Here is a 14,690-nt window from a genome sequence, read left to right as displayed (position 1 = left end):
TTTTTTTTTTTTTGAGACGGAGTCTTGCTCTGTCGCCCAGGCTGGAGTGCAGTGGCATGATCTCAGCTCACTGCAAGCTCTGCCTCCCGAGAATGCCTCACACCATTCTCCTGCCGCAGCTTCCTGAGTAGCTGGGACTACAGGTGCCCGCCACCATGCCTGGCTAATTTTTTGTGTTTTTAATAGGGTTTCACCGTGTTAGCCAGGATGGTCTGGATCTCCTCACCTCGTGATCCATTCACCTCGGCCTCCCAAAGTGCTGGGATTAACAGGCGTGAGCCACCACGCCCGGCCTAAATTTTTTTTTTAAGTGGGGGATGGAAGTCTCACTCTGTTGCCCAGGCTGGAGTGCAGCGGTGGGATCTTGGTTCACTGCAACCTCCACCTCCAGGGTTCAAGCGATTCTTGTGCCTCAGCCTCCCGAGTAGCTGGAATTACAGGTATGCACCAGCATTCCCGGCTCATTTTTTTTTTTTGTATTTTTTAGTAGAGATGGGGTTTCACCGTGTTGGCCAGGCCAGTCTTGAACTCGGTGACCTTAAGTAATCTGCCTGCCTCAGCCTCCCAAAGTGCTGGGATTACAGGTGTGAACCACTGCACCCAGCCAAAAAAATTTTTTTTAAAGATTTAAGGCCAAGCACAGTGGCTCACGCCTGTAACTGCTGTACTTTGGGAGGCCAGGGCGGATGGATCACCTGAGATCAGGAGTTCAAGACCAGCCTGGCCAACATGATGAAACCCTGTATCTACTAAAAATACAAAAAATTAGCCAGGCATGGTGGCGTGTGCCTCTAATCCCAGCTACTCAGGAGGCTGAGACAAGAGAACTGCCTGAACCCGGGAGGCGGAGGTTGCAGTGAGCCGAGATCACACCACTGCACTACGGCCTGGGCAACAAGAGCAAAACTCTCTCAAAAAAAAAAAAAAAAAAGGATTCAAAAGTTAAAAAAAAAAAAAAAACAACTCTTAGGTGATTCTAATGTGCAGTCAGGCTGAGAGACCTACAGAGACCCTACAGGCTGAGGACCCTACAGTGCGAGGTGGGCCTCACAGTTGGGCACGGATATCTGGACTCTGTTTAATGAACACCTTTCCTTAGGCCCAAGGGTTACGCCCCGTCAGCAGTGTGGGAGAAGGTGGGCCTGCAGCCCTTACTTACGTCCTGGTGCTTCTTCCCAGACAGCCCTGTGCGGAGAGAGCACAGGGACGAGTCTCAGATGGGGAGAGGGCTGAGGAGGAAGCGCCAACCCGTCGGGGAGCAGGGCCTACCCCACTCCCAGTGCGGGCTCGCTTGTGAGGCCTGGGGAAGGGCACGGAGGAAGGGCCGTACTTGGAAGCTTTGGGTGCACGTAGTCCTGAGCCCAGGGGTCACAGAAGTAGGGCTGGAGGAAGTCGATGTTGGCCTGGCCCGTCACGGTCTGTTGGCCGAAGGCCCAGTTGTCCACCACCTTCACCACGAGGGGCAGTGCGTAGGCCTCCTCCGTGGGCATGAGCTGCAGCCCCAAGGAGATGTGAGGAGTGTAAGACCCACAGAAGAAGAGGGCTGCCCAGCCCCTGCCCTAGGGCCTCTTACCACTATGAGGACTAGGACAGACTCGGACTCGGGGAAGTTGGGGTTGGTCTGAAAGTCTCTGATGGGTTCTGTCCTCAGGGACTCTTCCCCGAATTCCACCAGGAGCTGGGGGGAGCTCGCCTTCTTCATGTTCCGAAGGCCCCAGGCCAGGATCTACCAGAATCAAGAAGGAGGGCAGGACAAGGGGCAGGCAGCGCCTCTGTAATGGGGTCCTGGCCAGAGAAGGGGGCTGAGGGGCAATAGCGGTGCAGCAGGAGCTGCAGGGCCAGGGAATGGGGCTGCAGAGGAGCCAGTGTCCGAAGGCGCACAAGGACAGGCTTCCCCGTCCTGTGAGGGATCAGTGCGTGTCCTGGGGCTGGGACGCTGTCCCCCGACCCATGACGGAGGTGCCCTCCGGCCACTGGCTGCATCCTCCACTGACCTCCATAGCCCGCAGGCATTGCCCCTCCTCACCGCTGCCTTGTCTGGCCTCATCAGTTCTCAGGTGTAAGTTCCTGAGGCCGACTGCCTCTGAGGCCCGAAGAAGCAGGAAGTGCCTGAATTTCTCAGGGCCCCTATGCTGTCTAGCTCACTGAGGACCCCATGGCCATTCGGTGACCTGGCACCCTGCCAGGACATAGCTGCACCCTGACTCATGAGGGCCTCCTCGGGGCCCAAAGCGGGAACCAGCCAAGTTGCCTGATCTCGGGGAAGCCGTCAGTCCCAGAGGCCTGACCATCTTGTGCTCTTTGCCACGTCTGCAGCAGGGCACACGCGTTCTGAAGGAGGACCCCCATGCTACTCTCAGAGGTGAGGCGACTGGCATTTGCAGTCAGACAGCATTTGCTGTCACGTAGTCCCTGCGTCACTGTGCATGGAATGTGTTGTCTCTTGGAGCCTCTATTTCCTTCTCTGCAAAGTAGTTCCTGCTGCGCAGGGGCAGCGTGAGTCTGAAATGTGATCACGCACGCTACAGCCCTGTGCCCACTCCCCACTGCAGAGGTTTGTGGTAAAATGATTTCCAGTGTTACACCAGAACCTCTTCATTTCTCTCCTGTCTCCCTCCACCTCCCAGGTAGTCTTTCTCGGGGTGCGAGCTTTGGATCCGGTAGTCAGAAAGCTGCAGCGCACTCCAGACCACCCCCGTCTGCCCTGCCCACCATCCCCATCCCACGTCGCCAGCACCTCAATGGCCATCCTCTTTATCGTGGGCTGGATGCTCTTGGGGAGTGTGTATGCCCCATTCTTCCAGGGAACGCTTAAGATAGGCAGCTGCTTCTCGCGAAGCTTCTGGGGGAGGGCAGGGAGCATGAGGTCCTCTGGGCTGGTCCTACTGCCCTCACCCCCACCTCAAGCAGGTCCCTCAGAGGCCCCACCGAGCCCAGAGCCCCATGGGTAGGGGTTGGCAGGGGGACTTAGGGGAGAGGCTGGGCAGGCCAGCGTCACCAAGCCCACAGCTCTGGATCCTGGTCCCCAGGCGTTTCCTGACAGGGTGGAGTTGGCCCCCGCTGGCTGGGGATGGGACAGGGACAGGCACTGAGCACCACACTTCCCAGCCAGGCCCTCTCAATACCTCAGTCTGGAGGATCAGCTCACAGGATGCCAAGATCTCGCCCTCTTCCTTCCCCAGCTCCTTCATAAGGGGGTGCCACCTCATGGGGGGCAGGATCCGGTCCTGGAGATCCAGCCAGACCACTGGGGGCCACATGCTTCGTCCCCACAAGCTCTCCTTGCCCTGGAGGGGGGAAGTTCACAAAACACGGAGACCACGCTGGCAGGGCCCAGCTCTGCCCGGGCTTCTCAAGGCAAGGGCGACAGCTGGCAGACGAATTTCCACGGTGCTCTCTGCACGTCAGGCCGCATGGGAGAAATTTCCATACATTTTCCTCTAAAATAAATCCCCTCAGCCACTCTGCAAGGTAGGTCCTCTTCCTCCTGCTCTGCCCAGCCCACCTTACCCAGGAGTCACGCTGCCACAGCTCTAGCACCACGAGCGGCGGGCTGTCTTTGGTGTCCTGCGGGTTCTCGTACAGAAGGAGGTGCTGGAAGATGAGTGTCTGGGCCCATGTGGGGCCTGCAGAGCTCCTCAGGGTTTGGGTGCACTGGCTGTGGTTCAGGAAGACCACCCGAATGAAGGGCCCTGGAGGGGTGGAGGACGAGGGAGCAGTGTCTTGAGCTGGGAAGAGGGGCTTTCCTCTCTTTTGCTGCTGCAGGCGCTGGACCCAGTGGGGCCAGGAAGGGTCAGGCAGGGCAGCCACTGAGGCCTCCCAGGGCCCCGTCAGAGTCAGCTGCAGAGCACCGGGGTCTGTCACCAGAGGCCAGGCATCATCTGGTCCCATCCACGAGTTCTGTGTGCCTCCCAGGGTTGAGGCCTGGGCCTCACAGAGATGGAGGGCAGGGGCTCCTCTGGAGGAGTTCTAGGGAGGAGGTCACTTGTGGCTGCCCTTTTTCTTTTTTTTTTTTTTTTTGTGGTCAGAGTTTCGCTCTTTCGCCCAGGCTGGAGTGAAGTGGTGCAATCTCAGCTCACTGCAACCTCTGCCTCCCGGGTTCAAGTGATTCTCCTGCCTCAGCCTCCCAAATAGCTGGGATTACAGGCGCGCGCCACCATGCCCAGCTAATTTTTGTATTTTTAGTAGAGACAGGGTTTCACCATGTTGGCCAGGCTGGTCTTGAACTCCTGACCTCGTGATCTGCCCACCTCGGCCTCCCAAAGCGTGGGGATTACAGGTGTGAGCCACCGCGCCCGGCTCTGTGGCTGCTCTTTCATGGCAGCGGCAAGTGGCCTGGCATCAGGGAGCACCACAGGGGCCTCTCGATGTGGGTGGTGAAGCCCAAGGGATACAACTCCCAGCAGACATCCTTGGAGCCCTGCCACCTACTGTCCCCGCTCCCTACAAACAGCACTGAGGACCAGGCTGGAGCACGTGGCTTGTCTCCTGAAACTCTCACTGGGGCATCCTCACAGGACCAAGGACAGGCCCTCCCCACAGGCCCTCTCGGCCCCTACTGTCCAAACAGAGTGGCACATGGTTCCCAAGCATACTGCCCTCTCTCTTGCCCTCATGCCCCACCAGCACTGCCAGGCAGCTCCTCTTCCATGCCCAGCTAAGTGGCCACCACTGGGATGGAGCCCCCTCAGCTCCCGCTTCTAATTCCACAGCACCAGGGTTGTGCCTCAAGTTTTGGTTTTGTGTCTTTTCCCCAAACCAGCACCATGAGCTGATTGGGAGACGGGTCTGCATCTCCGTCACCCTCATCCATGCCTCTGTCTTTACACTGCTGAGCAGCTGTGACACCAGGACCCAGGGACAAGGCTCGCAGCTGGTGAGGGGCCAGCGGGCAGGGGCCCTGGCTGGGACTGCAAGCAGGAAGAGGACCCTGCTCTCCTCCCTGAGGCCTCGTCCTCAGCTGGGGACAAGGCTGCCTGCCACCTACCTTGGAATGTCAGGATCTGATTGGACACCAGGTTCCGGGCCTGGTAGATGTAGCAGAAGAGCTGGTAGTAGTGGGGCTCTGGGGAAAGAGGAGCCATGCCTGTCACCTCCCCAGGACCCCAGCGGCTCCCTCTGGCTGCCCCCACCGCTTCTCCACCCCCTGCCCTGGGCACTGGCCTCTGGGGCCATTCAAGCAGCCTCCTGAGCCAGCACTTACTGTTAAAGGTGCAGTAGATGAAAGGCATGTTGGGGGGCCGGGCGTCCTGCCTCTGGGGGTCCCTGAACTGTCTGTCCAGACCCCAAGGCCATGGCTTGCTCTCCTCTTCCTTCCCAGCTCGGTGTTTCAGATCCATGGCCTGTAGCCAGGACAGTCTCCCCTGAGGCCCTCAGGTGCTGCTCCTGTGTCCTCTAGCCCAGGCCCGGTCGCCCTCCTCCCGCACGCTGCCACCCTCCTCCCGCACGCTGCCACCCTCGCCAGCCTGAGGCGCAGAGGCCCTTCCTCCACCATCGGCGCCCCAGCCGAGCCAGGCCCTGGCCTCTCTGGGAGGGGGTTGCAGGCAGGCGCCCCCAGCCTGCGAGTCTTTACCAAGGAGCCCTCCAGGAGGAAGACGGGCGCGACGCCCTTGTCCTTGTCGGGCACCAGCCTGCGGCGCCAGCAGCGGCGGCGGAAGCGGCTCCGGGGCTGAGGGTGGAGGTGGAACTTGGAGCCGAAGGCGTCGTACTCCCAGCCGTCCTCCTCGCCCTCGGCCGGGCCCTGCGGTGGGGAGGAGCGCAGGGCTGTGTTCCCGCAGCCGCGAAGGGGTCTCTGCCCGCAGCCCCCGCCAGGGCCCCCGCGGACGCCTCACCAGCTGCAGGAAGGAGACGGTCTCCTGCTCGCGGCTCAGCTCCCCGCGGTTCCGGAAGCGCACGCGCGCCCAGCGCCGCCGGCGGCACGAGTGGTAGGTCTTCTCCACCGGGCTCCAGACCTGGGGCAGGCCCGAGGGGGGGATGCCCACGCCATACTCCCAGCCTGCGGCGGGGGACCACGGCCCTGAGTCCGCAGGTGCCCGCGGGTTGGGAGGACCGGACAGGCCCCGGAGACAGGCCCTAGAGGGGCATGACTTCCCTCGCAGCCCGGCCTCTTGCCCTGAGCTGTGGAGAGCAGAGTGGCTACACTGTGTCACCTGAATGGCCGGGGACCAGCTGCCCAACTTACAAATGAGGCAGGCGAGGCTCAGAGAAGTCCTGTGACTCGCGCAAGGCCACACAGCCCATAGGCAGCAAAGCTTACATCTTGAGCCCGGGCCTTGAGACTTGCAGCCCTGGAGCTGCTGTGGGTGAATTCAGCCGCCACGTGACAGCCTCCTGGTCACCAGCATCTGCCAGGCCTTGCTCTGGGCCAGGCTTCAGGACACACCGAGGGCCTGTGCTGTCTTAAAACTGGGGCCCATGCGTAGGGAAACGCTGGAGACCCCGCTCTGGAGGCTGGGGGGCCGCAGGAATTGAGGCCTATCCCACTGAGGGCTTGGCTGCTCTGATCCCGCCCTGCTGGCTGCCGTGATTTTGAGGCCCTGGTCTCTCCCGATCCCAACCCTGACCAAAGGACTGACCCTTACTGTCCACTGCATGATTCAGCTCCACCACCCAGTCCTTCTTAAAGTGCCAGCCTTGGGGGCACTTCACGTTCTCCCGGGCCTCCGTGGGCTGTCCGTTCTGCAGGTGGACAGAGAGGGCGAGCAAGGGGCACATGAGCTGGGAGAAGGCCGCCCTCCCTCCCTCTTCCCACACCTGTGTGCGTGCCTGCCGTGGCCGCAGCAGCCTCCCACTCCAGGCCAGACCATGCTTGCCACACCTCATGCCACCAGAGCCATCAGAATACGCTCCAAGGACCTGCCTCTCTGTGCTGGAAACTGCTCCTCCTCATTGTAAAGGGGAGACTAGCATGCTTTTGAGATCAGTTAAACCCACACTGCCCAATACAGTAGCCACCAGCCGCCTGGGGCTACTCTAGCTTAAATGAATTAAAATTCAAAGTTTAGTTCCTTCATCTCACTAGTGCCCCATTTTAAGCGCTCAGTGGCCACACGTGCAGATACAGAAGATTTCCATCATCACGGAGAGTTCTACTGGACAGTGCTGGGTTAGCCCATCCCAAGCAGATTCTCTCCTTCGGGGTCAGCAGTACCTTTGAAGGAAGCCTAGGAGGAACCACTGCTCCCTTTTGTTGTTTTTCAGTCTTATTTAAGGTATTTCTACAAACCCCTCACCCCGTCAGTGCTGACAGCCTGCGGGCTGGTGCGCTCACCCAGGGCCCCACGCATAGTGCAGGGCATAGGGCTCAGACCCTTTCCACTGGGACTACCAGCTTCCAAGGCGCCCCGCCTGGTGGCCTTGCTTGCCCCCCAACCCCTGAGGCAGCTTCAGCCCTACTCACCACGTCTGTGTTTGGGATGGCGGCAGGCCCCCAGGCGCCTCTGATGTCGCGGCCCTGGTTCTCATATACCTCCTCCAGCACCTGGCTCTTGTTGATGTCTGTGTCCAGGAGGAGTCTGGGGGTAGTGAGACCTCAAGTTCCCAGCACACCTCCCTGAGCAGCCCCTGGGGCCGTCTTCTGCTAGCCAAGCGTTCCCATACCTGGTATCCCCATCTGCTCTGGGCAGGACAGGGCCAGCATGCAGGACAGGGTGGTGGGCAGGGCACTTGGCCTGGTGCACCTCGGCCCTCTGGCCCCAGGCTTAGGGGCTGGGTACCCATCTTTCTGGGCTGACGTGGACTGGCCCTCCCAGGTGAAAAGTATCCCCTCCGGTGGGGCCTGCCCCCTCCTTACCTCCTCTGAGGTTCCACTGTCCAGCTGTCCTGCCAGTGCCATCCCAGGGGTGGCTGGAAATCCGTCATGGGGAGGGTCTTGTTCCCCATGACATCTGAGAAGTTGGGGCAGCGATACAGCCCCTGCTGCCCCCACTGGTCTTTATACTTGGCCTGATTCTCATACTAGGGGAGGGAAGCTTGTCAGGGCGGCCGCCTCCTCCAGCACAAAGTGCGGGGACATGGGCCTCCCCAGACCCCCTGACTCTGGGCTGCAGGGGCATCCTAAAACTGTGGTAGCCAGGCAAGAAAGGGCCATGTCCCCATTGCACAGGTGAGGGCACTGAGGCTCAGAGGTCAACCCTGCCCTGGGTCACTCAGCTGGCAGAGTGGAGTGGATGCTGCATGTTTGGACAGAAATATCATAAGACATCTATGTAGTGCTTGGAGGCACAGACGTGGAGAGAGGTCTGGGTTGAAGGGGAGGGAGCAGGGCCTGTGTGCTCAGCGGGGAGAGTGTGGATGAAAAGGCCCAGAGGCAGCAACGGTGGTCAAATGGTGCAGGAGGGCTGGGCTCCCCAGGGTCTGCAGTGACGAGAGAGCAGGCAGCTGCCATCAAAGGCACTGGCCCAGTCCTCTGGTGCCTGCTGAGCATATAGGCCCTGCTCCCTGCTCCTCACCCTGAACCCCTTTCTGCCTCTGCACCTCCAAGACCTACAGAGCTGGTTAGACATATTATAATGTATCCATCTACACATGCAACTTAGACACTGCAAACATGTTTTAATTCAGTAAGTTAAAAAGCCTGAAACTCGGCCAGGCGCGGTGGCTCAAGCCTGTAATCCCAGCACTTTGGGAGGCCGAGACGGGCGGATCACGAGGTCAGGAGATCGAGACCATCCTGGCTAACACGGTGAAACCCCGTCTCTACTAAAAAATACAAAAAACTAGCTGGGCGAGGTGGCGGGCGCCTGTAGTCCCAGCTACTCGGGAGGCTGAGGCAGGAGAATGGCGTAAACCCGGGAGGCGGAGCTTGCAGTGAGCTGAGATCCGGCCACTGTACTCCAGCCTGGGCAACAGAGCGAGACTCCGTCTCAAAAACAAAAAAAATTTAAAAAAATAAAATAAAATAAAATAAAATAAAAAGCCTGACACTCAAACCTTATTTCCCCTCTGCTGTTCACATGGCTTCCTGAGCCCTGTCCTCCCTCAGGGAGCCCAGGACATCTCCCCTCCTCTGGTTCCAGAGCAGTCCCTGGCCGCTGCCCACCCACTCCCCGGGTTGATGGCTCTGTGGGCAGATGCCTCAGATCCTGCTCCTCTACCGTGCTAGGCCTTCACCTCCTGGGACCCTGCTGGGGCCTGCAGGGGTCCCGGGCTGCCCTGTTGGTGATGGGTGAGGCCCCTGCAAGTCAGAGCCTTGCTCACTTCATGTGCTGTTGATGAACTAGGAGAAAGCTCGGAATAAACCTGCATCAGGGAGAGGGGGATCAGGCCCTGGAGGCCACTTAGTTGCCCCCTTTGTCTCCACACCTGTGTGGAGGATCAACAAGAGACCAGAGCTGGCAGCGTCCAAGATTGCTTTAGTCTCTGCCTCCTCCATCAGACTCTCTCCTCGCCCTCAGTTTCGGTCAGGAATTTTTTTCTCCCTCTTCAGTGCAGGGCTACTACAGCTTCACCCTCCCTCATCACGCGACATGCCCTGCAGGGAGGCCATCCCTTCCCTGCCAGGCCACCCCACCCCCACCCCTGCATGCCTGCCCTGGCCTTGGGCTGCCGCTCGCCACTCACCGTCTCGGCGTACACTGCCATGTCACCCTGGCAGAGAAGCTGCAGGTCCTTGCTGTCTGTGACATTGCCAAGCCACATGCAGACCCGTAGGTGAGCTGGGAGCACATCCTTCTGTCCTTCACCCTCTGGGTACTGAGTCAGAGGCCGATCGGTCCCATAGGGGCACTAAACACCCTGAACGCCACCCCAGCCACCCCCCAAGTGGGCTGTACCTGCCCCTTCCCCCCGAGCCCTGGGAGCGGGGCCCTCACTGAGCTGAGTGCTGGAGCCGTAAGTGAATGGCATGGAGTTCTGTTCTGCCCTCCAGAGCAGGGTGGCTCCACCTTGGTAGCCATGAAGCAGAGAGGCTGGGAGTGCCTCGCAGAGGGAGTAGCAGGGACGTTGATAATGGGACTGACGGACACGCCTTGTGAATTTGTTATGGGCCGGCACTGTGCCAGCTGCCCCGTGTGCATCGTAGGCCTGGATCCTCACAGCCCACCACGAGGAGGGCATGGTGATTGCCAGGGCCATTCTACAGAGCAGCACACTGAGGGCTGGACATGGTCAGGAGTTGGCCTAGGGCCACACAGAGCCAGGATTCATGTCTCAGGGGTTCTTGCAGGATGCAAAGGACTCTGGTGGGCATGGAAGGAGCTTTGCACATTGGTGGAGAGGGCAAAGGGCAGGTACAGTTGGGGCCAGGGAAAGCCCAGAGTGTCCTTACTGTTGGGAGTATGGGCTAGAGAGAATGGATGCAGGCACAGGGGCCAGGCCACAAGGCGGCACCTTCTCCAGGAGGCAGTGGGGAGCCAGGGAGTCTCTGATGGGGGGAGGGAGTGGCCCCCACGTCCCCCCGGGAGGATCAGAAGCAGGGAGGCCACTGTCACGACCAGGAGTGAGGGTGGTCACTCTTATTTATAGAGTAAACATCTAGGGTGTTTAGTCTTATTTATAGCTTGCATCTGATATGATGGGCTGGTGCCAAATCTTACAGACATTCAATATTTTGGAGATCACCCTGTCATGGTCCAGGGAAGAGATGACAAGGGGCTGGACCAAGTGGCGGCCATGAGGATGACGGAGGAGGTGGATTTGTTTTCTGGTTTTGTTTCGTTTTTTTTTTTTTTTTTTTTTTTTTTTTTGAGATGGAGTCTCGCTCTGTCACCCAGGCTGGAGCAGCGTCATGATCTCGGCTCACTGCAACCTCCGTCTCCCAGGTTCAAGCGATTCTCCTGCCTCAGCCTCCCGTGTAACTGGGATTACAGGCAAGCGCCACCATGCCCGGCTGATTTTTGGTATTTTTAGTGGAGACGGGATTTCACCATGTTGGTCAGGCTGGGTCTTGAACTCCTGACCTCAGATGATCCACCCGCCTCAGCCTCCCAAAGTGCTGGGATTACCTGTGAGCCACCGCGCTCACGAGGAGGTAGATTTGGGGAACATTTATGAGGTACATGGACTTGGCATCACCCAACATGCTGGCAGCCACAGACCCCTCTCTTCCTCTGGGGACGGCTTCAACCCCATTCCACCTGGTTAAGGGACCAGGGAAAGAAGCCCCATAGGGGCTGCCCTGCAAGTTCAGGGGCTCCCCCGGGGGCATTTCTCGGCCCTGTCCTCCCCTGAGGACCCCTTGATTCCCACCTGGAGGAGGAGTGTCTGTATCTTCCCACAGAGCCTGCCGGAGTGCAGGGCCCCTGCCCGGGAGAAGAGGACGGAGTGGGCAGGCACCTGTGCGTAGGCCACTCGCTGTTCCTTGGCCACCAGCCAAATCATCACGTCAGGAAGGCCCATCTGGGGCTGCCAAGGTGGGAGAACGTCAGGCCCTGCGCGGCCGGCTCCCAGCTCCAGGCCAGTGTGTGCAGCACCCACCTCAGGGAGCACAGCGTTGAGGCGGTACAGCCAGTCCTCCGCTGTGGCCACCATGTCCCTGGGCATGGCTTGCTTGGCCTTTTGGGCCAGTTCCTGCAGGAGGAGGCTGCGGAGCTGCCACCTCTTCCTGTCCAGGTTGGTGGCTTTGGGCTGGTCGGTCATGCAGGGCAGAGGGCGCCTGTGGCCAGGACAGGGTAGCAGGGGCTGGACCTCTCTACTGCCTCCCAGTGTCACCAGAGCCCTGCCTTAGGCCAGCGTGCCCCTCCTGACCTCAACATCCTGCCCCCATCTGCTGCTGGCCTGGCCCGGGAGCCCTTCCCACTGCTCCGTAGGAAGCCTGCTCGCTGTGCGTCCAGCCCTGGGTTCTCATCCAGCCCTCTACCATGGCCTGCAGAGAGGTGGGGCTGTGTGGGCTTGTCTGCAGGAAGGGGACAGGTTGACTCGGTAGGAGCCTCGGGCGTGGGTGTGGGGCAGCAGGGACCATTCTGATGGGGCGGTCAGGGGGCCTGAATGGGAAGGGAGAAGTGACTCTTGGGGTTTCCTGCTGGGGAGAGGTCTGAGCAGTGCTCCTCCCCAAGGAGGGTGGGGGCAGGTGTTCAGGGCACTGCTCTGAGCCCCCAGGCCTGGATCTGGCTCAGCTCCAGGCCAGCTGTACCCCAGAGTGCCCCTACTCCTACTTGCAGTCCTCCACCAGCTCCCTCAGCAGTTTCTCCCACTGGCAGAGGAGAGCTGGGTCCTTCGGATTCCGCGTGGATTTCAAGGTGTCCAGGTTGGCTTTCTGCCCAGCAGGAGAGAAACGGTAAGAGAGCCCGCCTCAGTATGGAGCCCAGCTGGACAGGCCACAGGGCTGATTGGCCCAAGATGTTTCCAGCCACGACCTTGGGAACTTTGAGGGATAACTTGGTGATATCAGTTCAAGGTCATCCACAACTCCGAGGCTAGGACCCCCCCACATCCTTCCTGCTGCCCAACAGAAGAAACAGGTGGCAAGAAGCTGGGACGGGGTAAGACTGGGAAGCAGTGCAGAGCACTGACCTCCACACAGGCGTGAGAAAGCCATGCCGGAGGTCCCAGCCCCAGGTGGCTCCCGAGAACTACACTCCCGACAGCCACCTGAGACCGTTTGTGATCTCACTCCTTCCAGCTTCCATGGTCGGATCTTCATGTCACCTCCATGCCTCCCCCCGACCCTGTCGAACTTCAAAAACCAGCACATTGCTGTGGCTTTGCATGTTATTCCCTTCTACCCCCACCCAGCCCCCAACAAACTCCTATGCATTCTTCAAAACCCTGCTGATGTGTCATCTCTTTTTTTTTTTTTTTTGAGACGGAGTCTCACTCTGTCGCCCAGGCTGGAGTTCCGTGGATGGATCTCAGCTCACTGCAAGCTCCGCCTCCCCGGTTCACGCCATTCTCCTGCCTCAGCCTCCCGAGTAGCTGGGACTACAGGCGCCCGCCACCTCGCCCGGCTAGTGTTTTTTTTTTTTGTATTTTTAGTAGAGACGGGGTTTCACCGTGTTAGCCAGGATGGTCTCAATCTCCTGACCTCGTGATCCGCCCGTCTCGGCCTCCCAAAGTGCTGGGATTACAGGCGTGAGCCACCGCGCCCGGCCTAATGTGTCATCTCTTTTGTGCACACCTCCTCTGACTATCTTCTCTTCCTCTCCTCTCCCCACCTTCTCTGACCCTATAGCACCTGGTACCTGCATCTCCATCATAGCCCTAGTTGCACTGCACAGTCACTGCCTGCATGTCCAACTTCCCTAGACGGTGAGGACAGGGGCTGTGTTTAATCATCCTTGTGTCTTCAGTGCATAGCCCTGCTTCTGGCACGTTCTTCTCAACAGTGTGGAATGAATGCATGAATGAGCTGTGTGACCAGTTTCCTGCCACTGTGATGCAGTTTCCCAAGTCTCCCAGCCACACTCTGAACCCTTCCCAGCATCAGCTCCCGCACCACTCACCAGGCGGTCCCGAGTGAAGTGGAGGAGGTTGAGGCAGTTCATGCGGAAGCTGACGTCCTCCCAGTTGGAGGTCACGGCCACGACAGGCTTGATGTTGTACCAGGGCACATAATGGTAGATGTTCCCTGAGACACAGAGACACATGGAGGGGTGGGGTGTCTGGGGGATTCTGGGAGGTCTCTTCTCACTGTGCTCTCGAGGACCTCTCTGGACCACTTCACCCTCAAAGATGCGATTTGCTAACAATGCTAACTGGAGCCCTCCAGCTGGGAGGCTGGGCTGGGGCCTGAGAATGTGAGAATGTGTGCACTTTGACCTTTCATTGTCACATGATCTTCCAGAGTCCCCAGTTTACAGTGGGGAAATCCATGCTAGCAATGGGAAGCAGTTTCCCTGAGGTGGCATAGCCAGGCGGTCAAAGCGCAGGCGCCTAGCTCCAGAGCCCTGGGTTTTGAACCTCAAGCGAGACGCCAGGAATAGGGGCACGGGGCACGACTCCGGGTGGGACGGGGGCAGGGGGACACGTATAGATAAACACCACTGATGGGTGCCACAGACTGGGTTCCCTCGCCATGTTCCTTATTGAAATGAGGGGGAAGCAAGACCAAACGTAAAGGATTCTGAACCACACTGCCGCCGAGTCGGCCTTCGAGGCAGAAATCCACAGAAATGAACATGTAACCTGCAGAAAATCTGTGAGGCAAGCGAAAGCCAAAGCGGACTTTTGTTCTCCAAATTTCTGGAAACTTCTTGGAGAACTTGTGCTTTTCTTTGGCAACTACAGGAGGAACAGGGGGCAGAAGAGAAAGCCTAGGGCTGACCGGGGCGGGCAGTCTAACAGGGACCGACGTGCTACAGACTGGCTATGCCCCCCACGGAAAGGCGTACTCAAGTCCTAAACCCCAGGACCTCAGAATGTGGCCTTATTTGGAGAAGGGGTGTCTTTGCAGATGTAATGAGTTAGGATGAGCAGGTGGGCCCTTAATGACTGGTGTCTTTATAAGAGGGGAGACAGAGAGACGGCAGTTGAGTGAGGACAGACACAGGGAGACACTGTGGGAGGGCGGAGGCAGAGACTGGCAGGACGCAGCTGCGAGCCCGGGAACACCAAGGACCACAGCAACCGCCACAAGCCAGGAGGGAGCCGTGGCCAGATTCTCCCTCAGAGCCCTCGGCAGTGATCAACACTGACACCCTGACTTTGAACTTCTGGCCTCCAGACCCGTGAAAGAATGAGTTTCTGTTGTCTAAAACCACCTGGTTTGTAGGGCTTTGTTATGGCAGTAATACACCATGCAGAGCACGAGCTCC

At 59.0% G+C, this 14,690-nt stretch overlaps 1 protein-coding gene across 1 annotated transcript in view; it reads right to left on the bottom strand.

Annotated features, from left to right (window-relative positions):
• The window catches only part of FER1L5 (fer-1 like family member 5), a 65,369-nt gene that overhangs the window by 7,902 nt on the left and 42,777 nt on the right, over positions 1–14,690 (bottom strand). The window contains exons 20-37 of the mRNA XM_050755188.1: positions 13,380–13,504; positions 12,093–12,193; positions 11,416–11,593; positions 11,188–11,343; positions 9,562–9,693; positions 7,793–7,956; positions 7,400–7,514; positions 6,576–6,678; positions 5,832–5,995; positions 5,573–5,740; positions 5,204–5,342; positions 4,988–5,065; positions 3,511–3,692; positions 3,126–3,287; positions 2,738–2,842; positions 1,574–1,726; positions 1,331–1,493; positions 1,160–1,185 (exon numbers count right to left, since the gene is read on the bottom strand). Of these exons, the coding sequence (XP_050611145.1) occupies positions 1,160–1,185; positions 1,331–1,493; positions 1,574–1,726; positions 2,738–2,842; positions 3,126–3,287; positions 3,511–3,692; positions 4,988–5,065; positions 5,204–5,342; positions 5,573–5,740; positions 5,832–5,995; positions 6,576–6,678; positions 7,400–7,514; positions 7,793–7,956; positions 9,562–9,693; positions 11,188–11,343; positions 11,416–11,593; positions 12,093–12,193; positions 13,380–13,504 (2,414 nt within the window). The remainder of the gene's footprint in view (positions 1–1,159; positions 1,186–1,330; positions 1,494–1,573; positions 1,727–2,737; positions 2,843–3,125; positions 3,288–3,510; positions 3,693–4,987; positions 5,066–5,203; positions 5,343–5,572; positions 5,741–5,831; positions 5,996–6,575; positions 6,679–7,399; positions 7,515–7,792; positions 7,957–9,561; positions 9,694–11,187; positions 11,344–11,415; positions 11,594–12,092; positions 12,194–13,379; positions 13,505–14,690) is intronic.

This window comes from Macaca thibetana, chromosome 13 (genome assembly GCF_024542745.1).
Source record: "Macaca thibetana thibetana isolate TM-01 chromosome 13, ASM2454274v1, whole genome shotgun sequence".
Classification (NCBI taxonomy): domain Eukaryota; kingdom Metazoa; phylum Chordata; class Mammalia; order Primates; family Cercopithecidae; genus Macaca; species Macaca thibetana.
This window is presented reverse-complemented; position numbering and strand designations above follow the sequence as displayed.